The 25,091-nt window shown below is 37.1% G+C and overlaps 1 protein-coding gene across 4 annotated transcripts; it reads left to right on the top strand.

Annotated features, from left to right (window-relative positions):
• Positions 1–1,224: 1,224 nt before the first annotated feature.
• On the top strand, positions 1,225–24,561 carry TMEM144 (transmembrane protein 144). Of its 4 annotated transcripts, XM_083367338.1 has the most exons (12): positions 1,225–1,592; positions 4,725–4,927; positions 6,344–6,466; positions 7,839–7,938; positions 9,858–9,938; positions 10,286–10,367; positions 16,274–16,359; positions 16,597–16,715; positions 18,243–18,362; positions 19,132–19,229; positions 21,535–21,588; positions 22,156–24,561. In XM_083367338.1, the coding sequence occupies exons 2-12, from the start codon at positions 4,789–4,791 to the stop codon at positions 22,237–22,239; spliced, it is 1,086 nt and encodes a 361-aa protein (XP_083223464.1). In that variant the 5' UTR covers positions 1,225–1,592; positions 4,725–4,788; the 3' UTR covers positions 22,240–24,561. The 4 variants fall into 4 exon arrangements, with proteins under 4 accessions (XP_083223464.1, XP_083223465.1, XP_083223467.1 ...); XM_083367339.1 differs by lacking the exon at positions 6,344–6,466; XM_083367341.1 differs by lacking the exon at positions 19,132–19,229.
• Positions 24,562–25,091: the final 530 nt, after the last annotated feature.

Below are 25,091 nucleotides of genomic sequence, written 5' to 3'. Positions count from 1 at the left end.
TTATGTCCTGCTAACCATGGCTTGAAGACACCTCAATAACTAGTTTTAGAGAAAATGCGGTCATGATCAGCTTTTGTATCAGCTACCGCTGATGAGAGAGGAAACAGTTATCTTCTTTTTTGTGCATTGTCATGCAATTTTTTCAGTGCTAAAAAGCTGTAACGTATTGTTGTTGTTGTTGTTAGCTACGAAGTCGTGTCCGCCCCATCGCGACCCTATGGACAACGTTCCTCCAGGCCTTCCTGTCCTCTACCATCTGCTGGAGTGCATTTAAGCTCACGCCTACTGCTTCAGTGACTCCATCCAGCCACCTCATTCTCTGTCGTCCCCTTCTTCTCTTGCCCTCAATCTTTCCCAGCATTAGGCTCTTCTCCAGTGAGTCCTTCCTTCTCATTAGGTGGCCAAAGTATTTGAGTTTCAACTTCAGGATCTAGCCTTCTAAAGAGCAGTCAGGGTTGATCTCCTCTAGGACTGACCGGTTTGAATGCCTTGCAGTCCAAGGGACTCGCAGGAGTCTTCTCCAGCACCATAGTTCAAAGGCTTCAATTCTTTGGCGCTCAGCCTTTCTTATGGTCCAGCTTTCACTGCCATACATTGCAACTGGGAAGACCATAGCCTTGACTATATGCACTTTTGTTGACAGGGTGATGTCTCTGCTTTTTAGTGTGCTGTCTAGATTTGCCATGGCTTTCCTCCCCAGGAGCAAGCATCTTTTAATTTCTTGGCTACAGTCCCCATCTGTAACGTATACAAAGCGGCTAATGTCTTCATTTCAATAAGGCACACACGGCCGCTGGTCATTTAAAATCCAGAACACAATCCTAGTGTTAGCAAGCAGATAGCACGGGCAGATTTCACACGACGCACTGTGCTAAACTGCGACCAGCTGGATTGTGCCACGATGTGCATTGCGAACATACATACTCGCAAACATCTTTGAAGTCTTTTATTTTTATTTTTTATTTTTAAGTCTTTAAAAATAGTACAGATTTCTACTTTTTCTTCCTGCAGCTGTCTAACGTGGCGTTCTCTTCTAGAAAAGCCACACAACTACTCCACCTTGGCAGCCTAAGCTTAATACCACTCCCTTTAACCAACCAGCAATATTAAGAAAAGCGACGTTAAACACAAACTTCTTCTCTAATCTCGCGGGATCCTAGCTTTAAGAATTGACGCGAGAGTTTAGCTGTACGTGGGTGCGCCGCTGGGAGTGCGGAAGTCGTTTGTGTTCCGGGTCTCCTTTCCGCATATTATTTACGGTTTGAACGAAATCGTTTGCAGGCAACGAGACCCAGGCAAAGAAAGCGATTTTTTAAAATACGCACTGTTTCGCTACTTGCCTACTAGATCTGGGCTGCCAAAAATCCAAATGACCGCGAAATGGCAGCAAATAGTTAAAGCAAACCCTGAGCCATTTTCTGCCATGCCGTGGTCTTCTGAATTTCGGCAGCGGGGATCTGATCTGCAGAGATGCGTCTTGTGAGAACTGGGCGGAGCTTCTTCTTGTTCCTTACAGCTGTTGAGCCTTGAAATAATCGAAGCAGGAAGCAGGCGCCGAGAAGCTGGCTTGAGAGTAAATCAATGCACGAAAGGTAACAATTGCCTTTCTACTAAAAGCAAAAGAAGAATTGCAGTAACAGGTGGTGCTCTTTGCGCCTTAAGTTTTGTAAATTGTCAGAAAACAGAAGGGAAGGGAAGATGAAACGAGTAAAGACAATGCAAAGTCGATTGTAATATTATTCAGATACCAAAGCTTTTGGATAGGCTAGTTCAGGGGTAGGCAACCTCGGCTCTTTTATGACTCATGGACTTCAACTCCCAGAATTCCTGAGCCAGCATAGCTGGCTCAGGAATTCTGGGAGTTGAAGTCCATGAGTCATAAAAGAGCCGAGGTTGCCTACCCCTGGGCTAGTTGGTTCCGACCTTGTGCTTTCCAAATGTGCTGGAATGATATCTACCAGCATTGTCCACAGAGCAAGTTGGCTCTGCACGCTTCACTCTAGTCCTGTGGGTTAGGGTTAGGGTCCTGTGGGTTGAGGAAAGGTGGAATAAGTTCATCCTGTATTGTATTCAGTCACTAAAGTAGTTTTCGCCTACTTGTTTCTTTCCAGATTAGGTGTCTAGACACCTTGAAATTATAGCCCATCATCTGACAGGATTCAGTAGTGAGCTGATTAGATGGCAGGAAAAAGAAGCCCATATAGTATCAAATTCACATTAGATCATCCCATTTTTTTAAAAAAAAGTTTTGAATTGCTTGACTTAAGAATTAAACCATCTGCTAGGAATGCTTCTACTGATGATGTCATTGCATGGTAGTGTAAAATGAAAACACCATAGCTATTTTCAGATACCATAACATAAAAGTCTGCAGTCTGGATTTCTAGATGTTGAACTTCAATTCCCAGCTGCCTTTGTCAATATCCTAATAATGAGGGATGCTGAGGTTTGTAGTTCAACCACAATTGTTCCTGGAGTCAAAATGAATTTCTGTGGGAGAGTCCTTTCCTTCCTAGGACTTGGATACAATGCCTTCTGATGAATGACCAATGTCTTGTGCAGAATGCTTTAGAAGAAAGTAAGGGCAAAGAATTGTAGAAAATTAAATGGACAACTCATACTTTGAGATAATAGATTCAGGCCAATGTTTTGGATAAGATTCATATTCTTTTGAGTCTTGTTAGAAAACCCAGCCCTCTTTTCCTGAAAATGTATTTACAGAGTTATGTTGAGAGTAATTATGAAAACTCAGAGTAACACTCAGAAGACTACTATTGTGTAAAAATCACAGTGGAGAAATAATTCACCTACCCCTAAGCCTTGTATTTGCCTGTTCTCTGCAATGGCATCTGCATTTGCTACATTTGTTTATTTTTACAGTTTATTCTGGCTGTTTTGCTCAAGGGGCACTCAAGCTGGGTTACAAGAAATAAAGGAAAAGCTATTGGGTTCTTGGTGTTCTCTGAGCTTGGTTGTTTTCCTGTAAATGTTTCATTAGCAGACTAGATAACATCTTTGGTACACTGGTCCCAAAACAGAAATCCATAATATAGGTAGTGCTGAACTTATAACCTCAATTGATCTCAAATTTTCTAAGCACAACATTTGTTAAGTGAATTTTGCTCCATTTTATGACCTTTCTTGCCATAGTTGCTAAGTGAATCACTGGTAGTCAGTCTGCCACATTTAGCAACAATTGAAACTTCCAGATGTTGTTTAAGTGGTCACATTAAATCTCAATACACTAGTCAGATAAGCAAGTTATATTCAGTCTGGCCAATGTAGGAATGGTCAAAGCAGCTATACTAGGTATAGGCCTTATTGCTGCATTCTGGGGCTGCACAGACAGCTGAAGATCAAGGAGACTAGATCTATACTATCAGAAAAGTGCAGCTGTCTTCGAGAATGAGATGAATACCATCAGAATCCGGTTTCGTATTTACCAGTACCATCACTCTCAATACATAACTGAGGAATTCACATTACTGGAATTTCTAGCCACAGGCAAAGCTTACATATAAACAGCTGAATATGGATGGGCATCATTTTGCAATGATAACATCAGGTGTGAACTTCAGTGTAAAGCTACTAAATGCACCAAAATCATGAACAGAACTCATGGGCCTGGTCCCATTTCCCCCTCTATAATATGACATAGTCTTCAAGATTAGTTTTTTATTGCTTTTGTAAGTGTGTTTACTGGAGATGATCCATTTTTACAGATTACTACTTTACTGCTAATTTTATCTTATATCTCAACAAAGAACTTTGGCTGGTGGAGTCCAGAAGATAACATCATGCCCCCTCAAGGTGAAGCATGCCCCCACCCTCTTGGCCTTCCAAAAGGGCCTGAATATCTGGTTCTGCCAATTGGTTTGAGGCCTCGAGGGAATTATCTCACTTTGGCAGTGGTTAATAGATTAGAAGATCCCACCTCTCTACCATTTATGCATTGGTCCCTTTTATCTAATTCTTGGTGGAATAGAAGAGGAGAGAAGAGGAAAGGAGAACAGAATTAGAAGAGAACCTTAGAGATCATCTAGCCCAGTTCCTGTCTCTTCTTAAAAACCTCCAGTGATGGGGCGCCCACGATTTCTGAAGGCAAGCCGTTCCACTGCTTAATTGTCCTCACTGTTAGGAACTTTCTCCTTAATTCCAGTTTGCTTCTCTCTTTGATCAGTTTCCAGCCATTGTTTCTCATCCTTCCCTCTGGTGTTTTGGATAATAATTTGACCCCCTCTTCTTTGTGGCAGCCTCTCAAATACTGGAACACTGCTATCATGTCACCCCTATTTCTTCTTTTCTTTGGACTAGCCAAACCCAAGTCTTGCAGCCATTCTTCATGTGTTTTAGCCTCCAGGCCTTGGATCATCTTAGTTGCTCTTCTCTGAACTTTTTCCAAGGTCTCAACATCTTTTTTGTGATATGGTGACCAAAATTGATCGCAGTACGTTTTGATTCTTAGTGCTGAATGTTTTTAATGCTCATTGTTTTATATTATGCTTTTATATTGTTGTAAGCCACCCAGAGTTGCTTGACAGTGAAATGGGCAGCGTATAAATTTTATAAATAAAATCTTTGTTTTGAATTACGGATTTAATTTTACCTAAAAGCTATAATTGTAACAAATCAGAATAAAGGAGAGAATCATATTGTAATAATAGCATGAGGATTTTGTAAATATTGTGATGTGTCATTTATTCAATGATTTTTTTCCTTCCTAGGGCTGCCTGAAGAAAGGGAATCCAGAGAATTCTTTACAGAAGTCAAATCAGGCACTAAAAGCAGATGGAGAGCTGGCAAGGGATCCCCCACTCTGTCAGCAGTAATACAACAGATCTGACCATTGGCTTTATTTCTTCAGCAGTTGCTGTTGTCTTATTTGGATCAAACTTTGTACCAGTGAAGAAGTTTGACACTGGGGATGGTAAAATGGTCATCTTAAAACAAAATTGCTATTATCATGCATTTCACTTAGAGTTCCTTTGAACAATTATAGCTCATATCTATCCATGAAAGGGCAAATAAAAGATACTTTTGGGCTGAACCATATCACTAACAAAGGTCCAAATTTACTATAAAATTGGTATTTTAACATAAAGGAAACTTTATGAAACGTATCTTTGTAAGTATACAGCTCTTATTGTTTGTGTTTAATTTAAATACAGTTAAATTCTGGTTTTGTCATGACCTTATCCAATAATTTGCCCGAACCTAATAATTTTTGTAGGGGGAAAAAATTGAAACAAGGATAATTGCCCTTTCAAGCAAATGAGTAGTTGATATTTCTTGTATTTTGTTGCCTAGTGCATAGGATCTAGATAAATGGTCTAGAACATGGGTGTCAAACTCGCAACGTCACATGACATGTTGCGACGTATCGTGATTTTTTTCCCATTGCCGGCAATGGGGTGGACCCGGTTTTGCTGTGACGCATCCAGCCTGCAGGCCAGCAGTTTGACACTCCTGGTCTAGAAGCTATTTTGTTCCCCTAGGTCAGGGGTAGGCAACCTTGGCTCTTTTATGACTTGTGGACTTCAACTCCTAGAATTCTTAAGCCACGAGTCATAAAAGAGGCAAGGTTGCCCACCCCTGCCCTAGGTAAAGGAACAAAGTATCTTTTATTTCAGTTCAGTTCTATTTCAAGCTTTTGTAAAAAGGATTTTTGTTGAATGTTGGTTTTTCCATAATACAAGACTAAGTTGTATGTTATATTAATCTTATTATTTTTAAACAATGCCTAGATCGGCCACTTTTATTTTGAATAAAAAATTGCTGTGGGGTGTTCACCTAGAAATGTGCTCCTAGCTTGTCTCCCTACGCCAACTGCTATTTATCCTCAAGGGTGCTGCTTATTATAGACTTTTGGAGATAAAGGATATGCTGATGATATTCAGCAGTATCTAGGTAGGGCACATATTTTGGATCTTCAGAATACAAGAAGCCAGTTTAACAAATTTTGAGTATTTAATCTATAGCTTGATCAGATGACCTCTTGCTTCAATGGTTTTACTTCTTCACCTTACATTACTCTTCCTATATTCTTTTTGATACCATTAGGGCATGTCTGCAAATTCTCAGGGTATAGCTTCTTAGTTTACTGCCTCCTCTTCACCATTCTTTTTACTTTTTCCATTTTGAGGATCTCTTTTTTTATTTGTCTTTATCACCAAGACTTTAAAAAAAAGATTTCTACTCACCCTTAAAAGGTAAGGCTAAACAGTAGCTAACATGCCCTTTTACTTGTTGCTGCAATTTCATTTGTAAACATTTCATGACATCACAGATGTTTAATCAGTATTAACTCTACTGGTAATTTATAATTTTTGTTCTTTTATTGTAGGAATGTTCTTCCAGTGGATTCTTTGTGCTGCTATCTGGATTGTTTCTTTAATTGTTAACTTGATTCAGAACAGCCCAAAGTTTTGGCCTCTTGCTATGGTTGGGGGCTTTTTATGGGCTACAGGTAATATTGAAATTATCCTCCATCAAATTTATTAGAGAAAGATCTATCATAATTTGCACAATTTACAGGAGTGCAGTAAAATATACAAAATTTAAGCTTGACAAAATATTTTATTGTAATCTGAGTTAAGACAAACTTTGATTATTTGTGATCAGGAATCAACTGTTATGTCATTATTTTTCCTCACTGAAAATTGGTGATTTGTAATAGCAGCACTACAATTGGACTCATCTGGGCATTTGCAGGGTAACAAGTGTTCTGAAACCTAAATGTTTTTAGTGTTTTGTGGTCTCATTTAATGCGGATTTATTTTGTTTTTAATGGTTCTATGTATTTGTTTTTATTAGAAATTGTTTAGTATGACATTCTGAGGTTCTTCAGAAAGAATAATTCAGTATTGACATTAATATAGTAAGAAAAAGATTGCCATTAATTTCCCATACTAGAAAATGCAAGTTATATTTTAAAGGTGTTTGTATCAAACAGAATCAGAATAGAGCTGGAAGGGACCTTGGAGGTCTTCTAGTCCAGCCTCCTGCTCAAGCAGGAGATCCTATACCATTTCAGACAAGTGACTGTCTAGCCTCTTCTTAAAAATCTCCAGTGATGGAGCGCCCACGATTTCTGGAGGCAAGCTGTTACACTAGTTCATATTTCTCACTGTTAGGAAGTTTCTCCTTAATTCCAGGTTGCTTCTCTCCTTGATTAGTTTCCCTCCATTGTTTCTTGCCTCACCTTCTGGTGCTTTGGAAAATAAATTGACCCCCTCCTCTTTGTGGCAGCCTCTCAAATACTAGAATACTGCAATCACGTCCCCCCTAGTCCTTCTTTTCTCTAGACTAGTCAAACCCAAATCCTGCCACTGTTCTTCATATGTTTTAGTCTCCAGGCCTTTAATCATTTTAGTCATCTTTAATCATCTTAACAAAACACTTAGATATGATAATATAATGGGGACAGCCTAAAATCTCTCATTTGATGTGTCCTGCCCACCATGTGGTAAGGGTCTCTGAGCATATTAAAATATGTGAGGAGAGGTGCTTTATATAGTTTGCTTGATTGTTCAGTATCTTCCCTCATGTAGGATTGGAATGTGTAATATTTGTGAATTATGGTTCATTTCATTGTAGTCAATACAATGCATAGCTGATGAGCATAGTAAGAAATAAAGCTACTGTAATCTGCAAAATCCCACAAATACCTTCTGCATTTGTATATGAAAGAGTTATGCATGCCCAATAGTCATACAGTTACCCATCAAAACATAATATGCATTAAAAGTGGTGATGGTAACCATTGTAGTTCATTATAATTATGAAAATATAGGTATTACTACTTATGTCTAATCAATGGGTTTCATTCTTCTGTGTAGGTAATGTAACAGTTGTTCCAATTGTTAAAACCATTGGGTTAGGCCTTGGCCTTTTAATCTGGGCTTCTTTTAACTTGCTAACTGGCTGGGCAAGTTCAAGGTAAACATGCTGTATACTTAACATTTACTCTGGGAACCATCCATCTATTTGTACCATTTAATCAAAGATCAAAAATAAACTTCTTGGAGAAAGATTTTTTTCTTCTTTATATCAGGGGTCCCCAAGCCCACCAGTCCATGGGATGTCAGCAATCAAGCCACAAAAACAAGTGAAGCCCATCTGCTATATGCAGGCAGCACACAAAACCACAACCCCTCCAGTTTGCAGAAAAACCTTTCTCCATGGAACCGGTCCCTGGTGCCCAAAAGATTGGGGGGAGGGCACTAGTTTATATCATACCTGTTCGTAATGAATTGTACAAGAGGATTATAATCTCTTGCTCACAAGAATAGATTTAGAAATATGTATTTGCTCATTGGTGGCTTCAAGAAGTTATAGACCTCTTTTAGAAGATTCATTCTCCTCTCCTTCCCCCTCTCCCCCCCTTGGATAAGTTCACCCTAACATAAAGCATGTAAAAATGCTAATAAGCATTAAGCATTTAATAAATGTCAGCCTGTTCGAGGTAATTTGTTTGTATCTTAGAAGAATTTTAATTTTTTTCAATACCTTCCAAATAGCATTTGCCCTAATTAGTATGATATTTCAAGTGTTTAAATTATAATAGTTTAGATGTAGTGGTCTTTCTGTCTGTCTGTCTGTCTGTCTATCTATCTATCTATCTATCTATCTATCTATCTATCTATCTATCTATCTATCTATCTATTATCTATCACAGAAGAAATACAGTGAAATCATTAACTAGGGAAACACCGTACCTTCAGCTTGACTATTCCTACTACATGCAGATATACAAATAAATCTCTCCAGCAGAAAACATTATTGTGCTCCCTTTATTATTGACATCAAGGATGAGCAATATGTGGACCTCTAGAAGTTGCTGAATGATATGTTCAACATCAGAAATCATTTATTTGTATATCTCTATAATCTGCATAGGGACGTGGTGGCTCAGTGGGTTGGGATGCTGAGCCTATCAATCAGAAGGTCGGCAGTTTAGCGGGTCGAATCCTGAGTGCCACGTAACAGAGTGAGCGCCTGTTACTCGTCCCAGCTTTTGCCAACCTAGCAGTTCGAAAGCACGTAAAAATGCAAATAGAAAAATAGGGACCACTACAGTGGGAAGGTAACAGCGTTCTGTGTGCCTTTGGCGTCTAGTCATGCCGGCCACATGACCACGGAGATGTCCTCGGACAAGCACTGGCTCTTTGGCTTTGAAACGGAGATGAGCACTGGCCCCTAGAGTCGGAAACGACTAGCACGCATGTGCGGGGGAACCTTTACCTTTACCTATAATCTGTATAATCAAGCTGCAGTTATGGTGCATTGAGAGTACTAGAGTTCAACAACATTCAAGGAGTCAATGTTGCAATCTCTGGTATAAACATTTTAGCATTTTAAAGCTCTTCTACAATACAAACGTATAATTGCCTCTGACAGACTGGCATTTATTAAACGCTTAATGTCTATTAGCATTTCTACATGCTCTCATTAAACATATCCAATTTAATGATGGGGGGATTGGGAGAAGACATAATTTGCCAAAAGAGGTCTATAACTTTTTCGAGCCAGCATAGGAGCAAATAAATATGGAATATGGAATAATTGCATTCAAATATAATCAGTACACTAAAATTTAAAAATCTAATCATCTGAGCAAGAAAATATAAATCCTGTTGCACAATTCATTACAAGCAGCTATGAGGTAGAGAGGAGTATGTATTCATATAAACTATGTATATACAAAAATATGTATTTATGTAAGAGTTATTACTGATTTATCTGTAACTATATCCTTTTTTTCTTATTCTTTTCCTGTGCTAATTTCATTTCTATAGCTAAAAAGTCATTGTGAAACTTGGAGAAAATAATGCATGTTTTTAATCTACCTTTCATAGATTTGGTTGGTTTGGAATTGACCCAGAAGAAGTCAGAAAACCAGTTCTGAATTACATCGGAGCAGCACTTTCAGTACTTAGGTTTTTGAAAACTATATCATTCTCTTAATGACTATAGTACTTTGATTTTAAAATATTTGTAAGTAATCATTCCAAATCAGGTGAATCAAAGTATATCTATTTTATTCTTGTGAGCTAAGCTACAATCTAAGCATGCTTTACTAGAAAGGATATTCCACCAGATTCCTGTATGTGTTCCAAGAAAATAAATATTGGATTGTTTAAAATTACTAATGTTCAGAAAATGTGTAAATATGCTTTTGATTAGATAGTAAAGAATAATATAGCAAGTAAAGAGAAAAACACCAGTTAGCTCAAACATATACTACCTAACTATATGGATGGCTATTGATGTTATATCTTTGCAGCTCCATCATATTTCTTTTCATAAAAAGTGAGGTTCAAAACTCTTCACCATCTTCAGAAAGCACTCCATTATTAAGAGAACAGGTATGTTTCTTTTTGCTATATGACATTGGATGTCACCCAGTAAATGTATGCCTTTGTTATGAAACAACATTAATATGAGGTTTATTCCACACACTTCCTGTTCAAAGCTTTGTGATAAATCCTGTAAGGTGCAAGCCTTCTTTTTCCTTGGAGGAATCTGTTTGACTGCTGATTTTCACTTTTGTAGATCTACTCAAACAGGAGTTTTTAAAAGTTAGATTAGATATTTATTAAAGACTGAATAAGGACAAGTATAAGAAGTGGAAAGAGGGGCACATAACTAAGGCAGAATATCAGCAAATAGCCCGTGCCTGCAAAGCTGAAGGGAGGAAAGCTAAGGCTCAAAATGAACTAAGGCTTGCAACCAAAGTAAAAAATAGCAAAAAAGCTTTTTTCAACATATAAAAAACAAGAAAAAGGTTAAGAAAATGATTGGTCCATTAGTGGGGGAAAGTGGCAAGAAGGTGACAAGCAACAGGGAGAAAGCAGAACTATTTAACTCGGTTTTTGCATCTGTCTTTACACAAAGGGAAAAACTGTCCAACCTACCAAAACCAGTGCCATAAAAAACAGTAAAGATAGGCAAGAAAATGGTAAGTGAGCACCTGTCCAGCCTAGACGGGTTCAAATCACCAGGACCAGATGGATTACACCCCAAAGTTCTCAAGGAACTGGCAGACGTGATCTCAGAACCACTGAACTATATTTTTCAAAGATCCTGGAGCACTGGGGAACTACCAGAGGACACGAAGAGAGCTGATGTAGTTCCCATCTTCAAAAAAGGGAAAAAAAATAGATCCAGGAAACTACAGACCTATCAGCCTGACCTCAATACCTGGGAAGATTCTGGAAAAGATAATCAAACAACAAATCAGTGAACACCTTGATGCAAACAAAGTCATCACTAAAAGTCAACATGGGTTTGTCAAAAACAGATCATGCCAGACAAATCTTATTGCATTCTTTGACCAAGTGACAAAATTAGTGGGCCAGAGGAATGCTGTAGATATAATTTACTTGGACTTCAGTAAGGCATTTGATAAAGTAAATCACAACCTACTACTTGACAAGATAGAAGTGGGTTAGATAGCATCACCACCAGATGGATTTGTAGCTGGCTGACAGGCTGTACTCAGCGTGTGGTCCTCAATGGAACTGCATCTACATGGAAGGAAGTGTGTAGTGGGGTGCCCCAGGGCTCTGTTCTGGGCCGTTCTCTTCAACATCTTCATCAACGATTTGGATGAAGGGATAGATGGGAAACTCATCAAATTTGCAGACGACACCAAGCTGGCAGGAATAGCCAATACTCCAGAAGATAAGCTTAAAATACAGAAGGATCTGGACAGACTCAAACACTGGGTGCTATCTAACAAAATGAAATTCAGTGGTGAAAAAAGTAAGGTTCTACATTTAGGCAGGAAAAATCAAATGCACAGGTATAGCATAGGTGGTACCTTGCTCAATAGTAGTAACAGTGGGATCTCGGAGTCCTAGTAGACAATCACTTCAATATGAGCCAGCAGTGTGCTACAGCTGCCAAAAAAGCCAACACAGTGCTAGGCTGCATTAACAGAGGGATAGAATCAAGATCACGTGAAGTACTAATACCACTTTACAATGCCTTGGTAAGGCCACACCTGGAATACTGCATCCAGTTTTGGTCACCACGATGTAAAAAATATGTTGAGACTCTAGAAAGGGTACAGAGAAGAGCAACAAAGATGATTGGGGGACTGGAGGCTAAAACATAGGGAACGGTTGCTGGAATTGGGTATGTGTAGTTTAACAAAGAGAAGGGTGAGGGGTGACATAATAGCAGTGTTCCAATATCTCAGGGGCTGCCACAAAGAAGAGGGAGTCAAGCTATTCTCCAAAGCAAGGAGAGAAGCAACCTAGAACTAAGGAGAAACTTCCTGACAGTTAGAACAATTAACCAGTGGAACAACCTGCCTCCAGAAGTGGTGAATGCTCCAACACTGGAAGTTTTTAAGAAGAGACTTTGCAGCCATTTGTCTGAAATGGTATAGGGTTTCCTGCCTGAGCAGGGGGTTGGACTAGATGACCTCCAAGGTCCCTTCCAACTACTACTACTACTACTACTACTACTAATTATTATTATTATTATTATTATTATTATTATTATTATTATTATTATTATTATTATTATTATTATTTGCATAAAGTGGGAACATGCCTGACAGCTGGCCTAATCTTTGAAAGCATTTGTTTGTTCTGTCAGATATTTGACAGGTGATTACCTTGTCCTCTAATTTCTATTAAATAAGCTTCAAGAATATAGAATTTTTTTCCATAACTAAAAAAAAGATGTGGAAAGCAGACAGCATTGAAAACTATAATAAATTAGCATTATATTAATTGTATTAAAATAAATATTAGCATTAGTATCACAGCCTTTGTCAGACCTTCCCCAATCTGATCCCTTAGGAAAGATAAACCTTCAGCTCCATTTGGTTAAAGCAAAGAGTTCTTTTACTAAGAGTGATGGTTGCAGTAAAGTCAAGCCAGCTCTGAAATTACTGTGCTCTCTGGATTCAAAAATAGGCTGTAGATTTGTCCCGAGCCTATCCCTCCCCGCTGTGACCAGTTTGTTTCCAGTCAACCAGAGGTTGCCAAGATGTTTTGAGAACTCAAGATGTTTGGCGATAATCCACATATTTTTTTCTTTAAAAAAACAAGTTTTATTAATTCTATTTTCTAATTTTACATCCAAATATTTATGAAGCAATGTGGTGATAGCGAAATCTTTTTGTACATAGCTCAGGGTACATCAACAAAAATTCCCTCTCCAGTTCCCTTAGTTACAATATCAAAATTGAATTAATACATTTCTAGTTGTGACACAATCAATTAGAGCAATTATCAATACATTTTCACATACTGTATACTTATCCATGTCATGATTTTAAATTTTATCTAATTTTAATACAGTTCTCCAAATTAGTTTATAGTATCTAAAAGACTTAGTTTTCAGGTAACCCACATTTCCCCTATTTCATTATATAGTAATTATCATGTCTGAAATACGTACAGTGTTCATTTAAGTGCATTCTTGTTTTATTTCAAAAACACATTCTATTTGTCATCTTAGTAATTCATCACTGATTAAAAAAGTATCTTTTGTTGTATCATTCCAAGTTCTGTAATATAATTCAAAGTTACCGTATGTTCTAATAGCTAATTTTCATTCCCTTAGAAATCTAGATCCTAAATATAAAATCAGTTTATATCTTTTAACGATTCCCTTGGCCCTTTAAAAGAAATTTTAAGCTGTATTATTACAAGTCCCAACATTAAGAAAAAAACCATTTTTTAAATCTAACTCTAGCTTTCTTTTTGTGCCAAGCAGGCTTCCACATCAGTGCCTTTAGCTTCTCAAGTGTGTCTCCCTTTCTTCCTACACACATTGTTTGAATCCAGGAAGACCTTCCAGTTGTCAATTTTTCAAAGAGAGCAACCCCTTTATATTCATTGAATTGTTGCTCTAATTGATCAAATCTCCATGTTTGGCGTAGTGTATATATATATATAGTCTTCTTCTTCCAATCTCATCTGGGTTAGGTAAGAAGTCATGTCCAGTGTTATAGTTATTGTTTGGTTGGCTAGATTCTCAAAGTACTGTTTGAAGGCCTTTGGCACCCTCCATCTTAGTATTGCTTTTTTCAGCTTTTGATGTTTATTGAATTGTAGGTTTTTTAGTTGAAATCAAAGTTTGGGCATCAAGGTTCTCAGTAGATTGTACTTGTTGTTCTTTAGAGTCCCCTATTTTGATGTTGATTTCCTACTCTTCTGTTGGTTTTTGGATTTTCAATTCATCACTTGAAATCAAAGTCTTATTTGGTGAGTTTATGCTGTCAGATTTGTCTTTCAGTCTGACTTTCATTTGCTCAGTCATTGCCAGGATTGTTTCAAATATAAGTTTATAATCAAGTGGTGGATAATATTCTTCCATTTCTTTGATGTTTACAGATAGGTCTTTAGTGGAGGCTATTTTGATAAAGAGTCAGTAAATGTCCACCTTCACTATTCCTAAAAGTTGTTTTTCAGTGCCAGGTGTTCCCAATTCTTATCTTTAAAGATAATATTAAGGACAAATCTGAGTTGCAGCCAGTTCTCAAAATAAAGAAAAAGTTTACTTGCTATACCAGGTTTCGCCACAAGATGTGCTCAATAGCATGTAAAATCTTTTTCCAGACTCATATAAGGCTTTTATCCAATTAATCCATTTTTTTTCTTTTCCTCTTCTTTCACAGCTTAAGCAGTAAATAGGGTAGTAGGTCCCTGCAGAAATAAGAACTTTTTAGTAGCCCAAAAATTTCAGAAGTACAAATAAGGTTGCTTAATTATTTAGCTTATTTATTTCCACCTCCTCATGGTGGTCGCCTCTCCAGGGCGACTTTTGACCGTTTTCAGGGTCCTCCAAGGAAGAAAAACTGGACGGCGGGGAGAGCCTTCCCACGCGTGCAAACCGGAAGCCCCTGGGGGTAATCCACATTTTTTTTCAAGGTGCCTGGCTATGAGATGCTGATACAAATAAGATCTAGCTGCTCTGGTCCTTATCATCTATCATCCCCCCTCCCAGTTTCCTATCATGTACACACAAAGCTTTATTGCTCTTTCATCCTTCTTTCATCCTTCTCCCCCTTCCATCTTCCCCTCCTTCCTTGATGGCAGGATGCGTGTGAGGCCCCAGACAGAGCCAGGCAGAGCTGACAGATTTTTCCCCCCAAAATTTATATTCTTTTCCTCTTTCTTGTTTTATACTTCCAACAGTTATGTGAAATAATCAATACTGAAAAATAATAAGTGGCCCAGTATCATCCAGGAAGCTTTATGATTGAATAGGGATTGGAACCATAATCTCTATAGATTTGTAAGGGTTGAAGTTGTTGCACTGCTGGTTTTAGAAAAGTCTTATTAGGATAAGCAGCCAAAATTGAGAATAGCCAGTTCTGTGTTCTCAACATCTTTTTGCTGCAAGGATAATATTCTGGTACCTGCCAGTACACTATGCTTTCATTTGATAGGCAGGCATATAGGAACTCTAGCACCATTTGTAGAAGAGGTGTGGAAGTCAATACTATAGTTCCAGGAATGGAAAGGATTGATAGTATATATTAATTGGATTTATATCATATCATAACAGTTGGGCTGAACAAGAGTGGCTATGGATATCAATGAACAGCATCAGAAAAAGAAAAAGAGCTACCAAATGGTTGTGTTTAGGGATACACAAAAGCAATAGCACTTAGACTTATATACCGTTTCATAGTGCTTTACAGCCCTCTCTAAGTGGTTTACAGAATCAGCATATTGCCCCCAATAATCTAGGTCCTCATTTTATCAACTTTGAATGGTTGGAAGGCTGAGTCAACCTGAGCTGCTCAGAATTGAACTCCTGGCAGTAAGCAGAGTTACCCTGCAATACTGCATTCTAACCACTGTGCCACCACAGCTCTTATGTTACAACTGTATAATGTCAGCAAATGTGTTAATAGAATTTACCTGCAACTATTTTGGAAACAAGTGGGACAGTACTTTCTTCCATTAATGTATAACCAACTTCTTTTTTTTTTACAAAAAAACATTAACAGTTTAATTCATGTCCTTTCATATTAGAAAGATGTACATTGATTTGCCACTAGAAATGAAATGTTACAAAAGAATATATAATTTGCCTAATTATTATAAATGGTGATATAAAGTCTTCAAGAAGCAGGAGAATGGGCTGATCTGGATTTTCAAAACAAAATAGTTTTTATTGTACCACTTAATTCCCTTAGGCAAAGCTCTGTCTATCATGTGTAGACTGAGTCCAACTTTATATGCATTCAAATGCTTTTGGAAATCTTAAAAAGATTAAATGTTTTGATTTTCATCAACAGTCTGTCAACACTTCTGAGTACAGAGTCGAAAACAGGAGTGATGTATCTTGGGTGGACAACCTTTCTCCATTGGGAAAGAGAATGGTGTAAGTTCAGGGCATCTTTCTCTACCATCTTATTCCCTCTCTTGCGTTCTGTGATAGCTGTTAGACAAAAGAGTTGGTAAGCTAAATAGTTGGTTGCAGTCAAGAACTGTTTCTGTTTCCTCATGGATAATAATTTCTGAAAATCAGTAGCTATTCTCCAGCAGTGTTGTTTTCATGTGCAATTAATGTTGTGACTTGGTCAACTTATTTTTATTTCTGTCTTTCTTTTCCTGCCAGAGGCTGCTTTTTGGCTATGATAGCTGGGATATTCTACGGGTCTAGTTTTATACCTGTGTTTTACATCAAGGACCACGGCAGAAGAAATGGGACTATATATGTAGGAGCCAGTCAGTTTGGTAAAGTCATATATCCTAGAAGAGAACTGTGGCCATTTATGGTATATAGAAGGGAAAAATTTTACATACGTTTCCTTTTACATTCCTCATGCTACTTGCCTCAGAACTTTTAAGCAGAGTTTCATGTCCTAAAATCAATTGCTTACTTTAGAAAAATGAATATATATTATTTGGCTTGATCCTAAATTTATTGTCTTACATTCAAAACTCTTTTTATTAATAGATTTAAAAGTATAGCCATTTGGATGATTTGCCCCCAAATATCACATTAGTAAGAATTTATTGATACATACAGCTTAAGAAAATATGCTGATTTAAATAAAATATAGTATAATATACTGATTAAATTAAAAGAGAGAGAGATTGCCCTTGTTATTTACTGAGGATCTCTTCAAGCCAAGCAACTCCAAATAACTAGACTGTGGAAACTGAGACCATGAAAAAAATGTACTTTATAAGTAAAAAGCCAGTCTGCAAATTGTAGGCATTACATCAAAAATTGTGGGAAAATGAAACTGTTTATTGTAGATTTTGCATTCAGTATATATTTTATAACTCTGGATACAAGAAAGTATGGCTAGTGAAAGTAATGATACTGAAGGCCACATGTACAGTGATCTCTTTATGTGTGTTTGTGTTGTTTGTTTTGTGGATTTCAGGGGCAGACTAATATGGTCAGGAAGAGGGGATCCAAAATCTTGAGACTTGCCCTCTCCTTAGCACTCTGGGCAATCTCTGTCTCAAACCTCAATGGATGACTGCCAGTTCCATTGTATTTTCTTTCCTCTAAAACCTTGCCAGTCTAGCAGGAGGAGAGAGATCCACCATCCTATGCAAAATAGACATTAGACCTTTTTCCCCCTTCTATAGTGAAAATCACAATGCTCTCTGAAACAGTAGTATTTGCAAGTACTACTCATCCTCAGCAAAAGAAATGAACATTCTTTTGCAGCAATTTTAAGATATAATTTTAAAAATAAAATGGCTTCGGTATATAAATGCATTGTCTTAAAATATTATTCAATATTTAAAAAAAACTTTTTTAAAAAATAAAGAAAAAGTTAAACAGGGAGACAGTTGGGAGGATACATATTTTTTCTGTAATGTTTCTATTTAATTGTCTTTAGCATTTATAACTACCAGTAGGTCCCATTCTCCAGAGGCAACTCACTGAAGGCTATGATTTTTGCTGCTAAAATTTCTTTGCTTCACAGTTTTCTGAAAAGGTTGTAATAGGAATGGGACATTATTTTTACTCAGTGGGCACTGCTACTATAAGTCTTGTGGCCCATGGTGTTCCCAACCTTTATGGGTCTTCTATTTACATTTGGCTTATTTTTGTTAGAGATATGAAAAATGTTGATTAATTAGAACAAAAGTCTCCCAGTTAATAAACAGTGAATGATTTGCAATATGTGACCTTGCCTAAGTAATCACATCAATGAATAACATTGGTGAAGTTCCTGAATATACGGTATGTCTTAAACATATATTTATATATTGTATATCTTTTTATATTTGTTTCAGATTTAGATTATGTATTTGCCCACTTCAGTGGCATCTTCCTTACAAGTACTGTCTACTTTCTGGTCTACTGTGCAGCAATGAAAAATAACCCTAAGGTTTATCCTGCAGCTATAATACCAGGTATAATTTTCAAGCAAAAGCAAAGTCCTTATTCAGATTTATAATCTATTTGGAATGTGTATCTTGCCAATAAGTACCTTTTAATGATGCCTGCTATCCTGGGCATGATTCTAGTGTCTTTTGAGATCAAATACCAATATTTTTAAATTAATGTAGTGTGCTTGTTCAGTGTTTACAAAGAAAAGATATTAAGTAGAAAAATAAATCCCTTTAGCTCAGTCTGCTAGAGCTAGACCTTCAGAAATATTGATTCTTGCACATTCTAATGTCAATCATTAGGAAACATAGAAAACAGGATTAGATCCTGTTAGGATTAGATCACTTGATTAGAAGATTAATTCAAGATCATTTTAAGAATCAGAGCTAAATCTTGCATATAAATACACAAAAGCCACAATTCTGTACTATATTTTACATATGATCTTAAGATTCAACATGAACTGCTTCTTTATCTTTGGAATTGCCCTCCAGCCTTACAGTATCTAGCTTTTCAGCCTAAATTCTGTGTATATAAAGAATAAATTCTTTCTCCAGATAGCATTGATCTGAGAGAGGATATTTGGGTGCACAGAGAAAGCTCAGGATCTGCAGAAATATCATCTTCTCTCCTACAAATAATAAGGAAAAGAAATCAAGGAAGGAAATCCCAAAGATATTGGAACAGGGATGACTTGGTGTGTCCTTGAAAGGGCATGGCATGCCGGCAAAAATATTCAGGAGCACTCCAGGATGTAATACTATAGTAATCTTTTTTCTTACCTCTTGTCAGGATTTATTTCTGGCACATTATGGGCAATAGCCAATTGCTGCTGGTTTATAGCAAACCACTATCTCAGTGCTGTTGTGAGCTTCCCAATAATCACTGCTGTAAGTATCAGAGAAATTACTTGGTTAATAAATGGGAGAGGAGCATCTACTGAAGCATCTCATTTATGGAAGTTTCAACTTTTCTTCCTATGCAATGAATTATGTACTATGTTATTTCCTGGGAGAATATTATTTGATCTCAGATTTTAAATTGACTTTCATCTGGCTCTGCTTATGCAAATGGCTCTGCTTATGCAAGACAGTTGGCTCCAGTCAATGAATTAATCAAGAAAGTTCCAAATATTTTTTTTCATGGTCCGCCTATCTGACATTGCTAGGGCAGACGTAAGTGTTGGGAACGTCCTGGATGTTTCTGTTGTGGTTTATGTCTAGGGCAGGAGCAGCGCAGTGGCTCAGCATTTAAGACACTGGGCTTGTTGACTGGAAAGCCAGCATCCCAGATTCGAGACCTGAGTGCCATGCGACAGGGATAGCTCCCATCCTTGCCTCAGCTCCTGCCAACATAACAGTTCAAAAGCATGCAAATGCAAGTAGATAAATAGGTACCACTACAATGGGAAGGTAACAGCACTCCATGACATCATGTTGACTATATGATCACAGAAATGTCTTTGGACAGCACTGGCTTAATGACCTTGAAAAGGAGATGAGCACGTCCCCCTATAGTCGGCAATGACTAGTGGAGTAAAATCCATAGGTATTTCATTACTTTTTTTTTTAACTCTAGAATAGGGTCAATGAAGCCTGGAAGGAAGAGTTCCCAAGCTCAGGATTTCAAAACTTAGAAAGTGCTACCCACAAAGTCTGTCAAAGCCGAAGGCGTCAGATTCCCTTCTGTAGCATTTCTGTCTGTAGAGTCCTGCTGTAGTGCTCCTACAATTATCAGGCCCACCAGATAATTCTGTTTGTTTTCAGAGTCATTATAGAGAGGGAAAGTCAAGCATTCCCACCCCTCCCATGAGCCAAGAAGGATCAACATTCACAACTGATGCGCTTGACAGACTCTGTGTTGTCATTATGATCAGGACTTTTCCTTGTTTTCTCCCACCTCTTCTCCAAGTATATGACACCATGGAGGGAAGTAATAAGAATCTTGATCATTCCCCACATACATATATGCAAGTAATTTTAAAACTTGGTGGTAGTACTCATTCTACCAATACATAAAATAACAGTGACAATAAAAATAGGAAAAGAGATGTTGACTGTTGAAGAATGGATTTTAAAATTGACAGAAGCAGAGATGGCAAAATTCACTGTTTTGATTAGAGACAATGGACTAGACATCTTTATAAGTGATGAAAGCCATTTTTGGACTTTCTACATGTTAAATACAATAGCAGATGGTTAACAGAGGGATTTGAAGATTAGTGTAATGTTTGGGCTAACCTGTTGACTTTTTTTCTATTTTCCACATATATATTATGATTCTAATCTTAAGTTCAGAACAAAATTCAGGTCATGCTGTTAGCAGAAAAGAAATTGAATATCTTGCAAACGAGTGTTTTTTTAAAAAAAAATCCTAATTTTTGTGCACATATTTGTTTAGTTTGTTTTTTGCCATTTTGACAGCAATTAAAACAGCAAAGAAATGCCCCAAGTATATGTTTATCACGACTGTATAGCAAGAACGTAGCTTTTTTTCAAACTGGTTTTGCTACAAACTTGAGTAGAGGGATATCTTTCACTTCTAGAATCTGACCATTACCATTTCTGTTATATGTTCTTTATCGACACTTTACTACAACTGTTTGTTTTTCAGGAATTTCTAATGTAGTCTTGGTGAAATATATAGATGAAATCAGTTATAAACAACAGAACCAGCTAATTACGTTATCAGTCTTAAACCATTAAATACTTAGTTAACATAATGCTAACTTAGAAGAAGGCTGTTATTCAGGTTATTCAGAAAGGGAGGAAACTGCGGCTTGGTCTTCTCTCCCCCGCCCTTTGATGTTGGTCGTCACCTCATTTTATTTTTTCACCTGAGCATTTCTCTTTTCTCCATTCTATTTAGTGATTGCTTTTTTTCTGTTCTTAGTTGAGACATAACATCAGCATAGCCCTAACATAATACGGCTAGTTTAAAATACAAGATATAATCAGAGGCCAATAATAAAAAAATTAGATAATCATAATCCAAAATCTTTTTTATAATTCTTTCTGATTCCTAAACTGTTGTTTTCTTCTGCTTTGTCCTGCCTTAAACGTACAACCGTTTACCAAATGATTGCATTTTAGGGGTAGCAAGACTGAAGCAAATATTTTTTCATAGATAAAAATATAACAAAAGCATGAATAAAATGTATATTCATAGATACTGTTCATCAAACTTGTCTTCTAGGGTCCCGGTTTTATAGCTGCAGTGTGGGGAGTGCTGGTGTTTAAAGAAATAAAGGTATGAACAACAAATGAAAGCAGTGTTGTCCTCCACACAGTACCTTAATCTTTCCCTATGACATTTGGTGTGTTTTTAATAAATGGGCACAGTAAATTAGATAACTGGTTTGCATGTCTGTTTCTTCCATTTTCTCTAGAGCAGTAGTACAGGTTGTCCTCAACTTACAATCACAATTGAGCCCAAAATCTATGTTGATAAGCAAGACATTTCTTATTTTGAACATGACACATGGGGAAAATTATGTTTATGCCTGAAAAATAGTTGGATTAAGAGGCTTACATTTAATCTCCTTTAAATGTATATGAAATTAATTAAAATTCAATTTATGTCCTATTTCCACCTATTACTTTTAGAAGTGCAGCTTCAGAAGTTAAATATGGCCCTAAAATGTGTATGCCATTTTTAAAAAGCTGGCAATAATAATCTTTCCACTAATAATCTTATAAAACGTATTCTACCAGAAATGTGTTGATTGGCAAATGTGCTAATACTGTTTTCCAGTTCTACAAAATAATGTTATTTCTCTTCTTGTTCCCTCTTTTCCATCCCATAATGCCTATGCAGGGACTGAAAAACTATCTGCTGCTCTTAATAGCATTCTGCATTATTTTGGCTGGATCCCTCTCTACAGCTTTTTCTAAAGTATGAAGAAACATCTTTTGATCCAGCAGATGGCACCACTAGTTAATACATGTAAGACTTTTGAGATTGCTTCTGATCTTTGGAGGCATCACTTATATCTTAGTTCTCACCATAAGAACAGAACCTTTATTAGGAATATTTTTGCTTAATGAAGAATGTTCATTGTGGTCTGTCTTCATTGTTTAAAATAAGAAATCCATTTTTAAAAAAGAAACTTAAAACTCAGTTGTGATATCAAACATTTTTCAAAAATTTTGATGCTGCAATATTTCTTTATCTTGTGGCTGGTACCTAGGTGGGAAAGATAGGAAATATTTAAAGAAATGAAAAGAAATAAAATATACTTACCATTTATTTGTCCTGCATTTTCTTTTCCTATTCCTTGGTTTTTTTCAGTACACAGATTTACATAAAAAAATGGAGGACCCCCCTCCCCAAATTTTTCATTACTGGACTGGTCCTGAATGATTTGAGAGTTTTGTTTTCTTACAAGCTGACATTAGATCCTCGAACAGCTAGCTACATTGAGACTCAATATCAAGTGGCCTTCCTGACGTTAAGCAGGCCTATGCAATATTATCTGAGAACTCTTGTTTATAGTATTATGGATTTTTTATATAACAGGTGTAAAATATATGGATTAAATAAATAATATCTTAGGCCAGTGGTGGTGAACCTGTGGCACGGGTGCCACAGGTGGCACACACAGCCCTCTCTGGGCACGCACGCCATTGGCCCAGTCCTAGGCCTTCAGCTGGGTTTTATAAAACCTTTTCACTTTAGGCCTCCACCGTCGTGTGCAAAAAAAAAAAAAAGGTTCAATCAATTAATTTCAACTTCTCATGGGAAAAAAAAGATTACACAAAGTTGGAATTGATTGATTGAACTTTTTAGTCCCACCCAGTTTGCCATTACCACCGCAGCCACGCCCACCCAATGTCAACCGGCACCTGACAATACATGTGGGTTTTGGGTTGCAGTTTGGGCACTCGGTCTCTAAAAGGTTCGCCATCACTGTCTTAGGCCATGTATAGTTGTGCAGAGAACTCACCATGGCCCTTTGACTGAAATATTTGATTGAAGTCTAAGAGGATTGTGGTTCTACAAGTACAGATCCAAAGAAAAAGAAAACGAGCAAGTTGCATAGAAATAATGGGAACAGGCCAGTAATGTGATTTGTAATACCAAAACATCTTAGGGAGATATTTACGAGAGCAAGATTCGAACAGCTTGACAACAATGGTCAGATATGAGAGATTTCATGCTATACTGTACAATGAGTGTCTCTGCATTTGTGGAGCGGCAGAGGTAGAGGACCTGGCTCACATCCTATTTGACTGTTGTCTGTATAAGAGGGTGAGAGACAGGTATCTTGGTCTATATACCAAACGAATGACCCATTGGGATCCCCATATCAAAATACCTTATATCCGGTCAGAACTTGAAAATAACATTTAACGTACCACAGTATTTAAACAAAATGATCCGGTTAAGATCTGAATATGTGGGACTGATTGGGGTAGATTGCAAGGGCGACTCCGAAATATAATGTCATCATATTTTATATCTTAAATTATTGTACATTATTACAATTTCATTTTAGATTGTATATTATTACTATTTCATTTTAAATTGTATTTTATTTTAATTCCATTTTAAATTGTATTTTATCAAATTCCATTTTAAATTGTATTTTATCAAATTCCATTTTAAATTATATTTTATCAAATTCCATTTTAAATTGTATTTTATCAAATTCCATTTTAAATTGTATTTTATCAAATTCCATTTTAAATTGTATTTTATCAAATTCCATTTTGGATTGCTTTTACCAAGTTTTGGTGATGGTTTGTTGCTGGAACTTTGCACTTTGATATGGCCCAAGGGCTAATCAATAAAGTTGTTGGTGATTTGTAATAAAGCAGCTCCATGATCTTGCAGGAGACTCCATACTCCTATTTTGGTAAAATAGGACCAAAACTAAATTTCCTGACCCTGATGTAAGCAGATCTTGGTGTAGGAAACCACAGATCAGGCTAACAGGAAGAAAATAAACTTAATAGAGCAATGTAATAATGAAACCAATTACCTAAAGGGTTGATAAGCTTTTGAAACAGAAAGCACGTAGAAAATATAGAGAAAATATGTTCAAAGGCAAATGAGGTCAGTAAGGTTTTTAAAATTTGAATAGACTCACTTGTCGTAGCAAACAGATATAGCTTATACATATACATATAAATAAATACAAATTATAAACTTTAGTACAATTTAAGGTGCCTAACCATATGTGCAGAGGAAACCATTTCAAATTATTAAACATTTATTATTTTTTAAAAATGAGTTTCACGTTTCTGTTTTTCATATTTTCTTTGGATCTTTTTTGTGAAGTGTGTAGCTGCTGCAGTTGCTGTTTTTCTTTGTTTTTGATTACTGTTCATGTAACGGTAATAGTAACACTGAAGAAATATTAAGTCTTAAACCAGTGGTTTCAAACATGTGGCCCTCCATATCATTTTCTGCAGTTTGCAACATTATCAGAGCTGAGGGTGCTGTCTAGCAAGACTCGGGCACTGGGCACCTCATGAGGTGATACCAGGCTTTCTGGGCAAAGTTGCCAGGGAGGCAGGGTTGGTCAGTAGGCTGGGACTGCCTAGCACAGGGGTAGGCAATCTTGGCTCTTTTATGACTCGTGGACTTCAACTCCCAGAATTCCTGAGCCAGCATGGCTCAGCTTGGAAACCTCTCCCTTTCCCCTCAGCATGGCTGGCTCAGGAATTCTGGAAGTTGAAGTCCACGAGTCATAAAAGAGCCAAGGTTGCCTAACCCTGGCCTACCAGGAACTCTGCTGTTGAATTTTT

This window comes from Vipera ursinii (assembly GCF_947247035.1).
Source record: "Vipera ursinii genome assembly, chromosome: 7".
In the NCBI taxonomy this organism is placed as follows: Eukaryota; Metazoa; Chordata; class Lepidosauria; order Squamata; family Viperidae; genus Vipera; species Vipera ursinii.
This window is presented reverse-complemented; position numbering and strand designations above follow the sequence as displayed.

Excerpts from the sequence above, each read along its gene's own strand:
- TMEM144 (XM_083367338.1), top strand. The coding sequence starts at position 4,789 with ATGGAGAGCTGGCAAGGGATCCCCCACTCTGTCAGCAGTAATACAACA. Across the intron at positions 4,928-6,343 it reads GAAGTTTGACACTGGGGATG|GAATGTTCTTCCAGTGGATT; the intron begins GTAAAATGGTCA and ends CTTTTATTGTAG. Across the intron at positions 18,363-19,131 it reads TCCTGCAGCTATAATACCAG|GATTTATTTCTGGCACATTA; the intron begins GTATAATTTTCA and ends ACCTCTTGTCAG.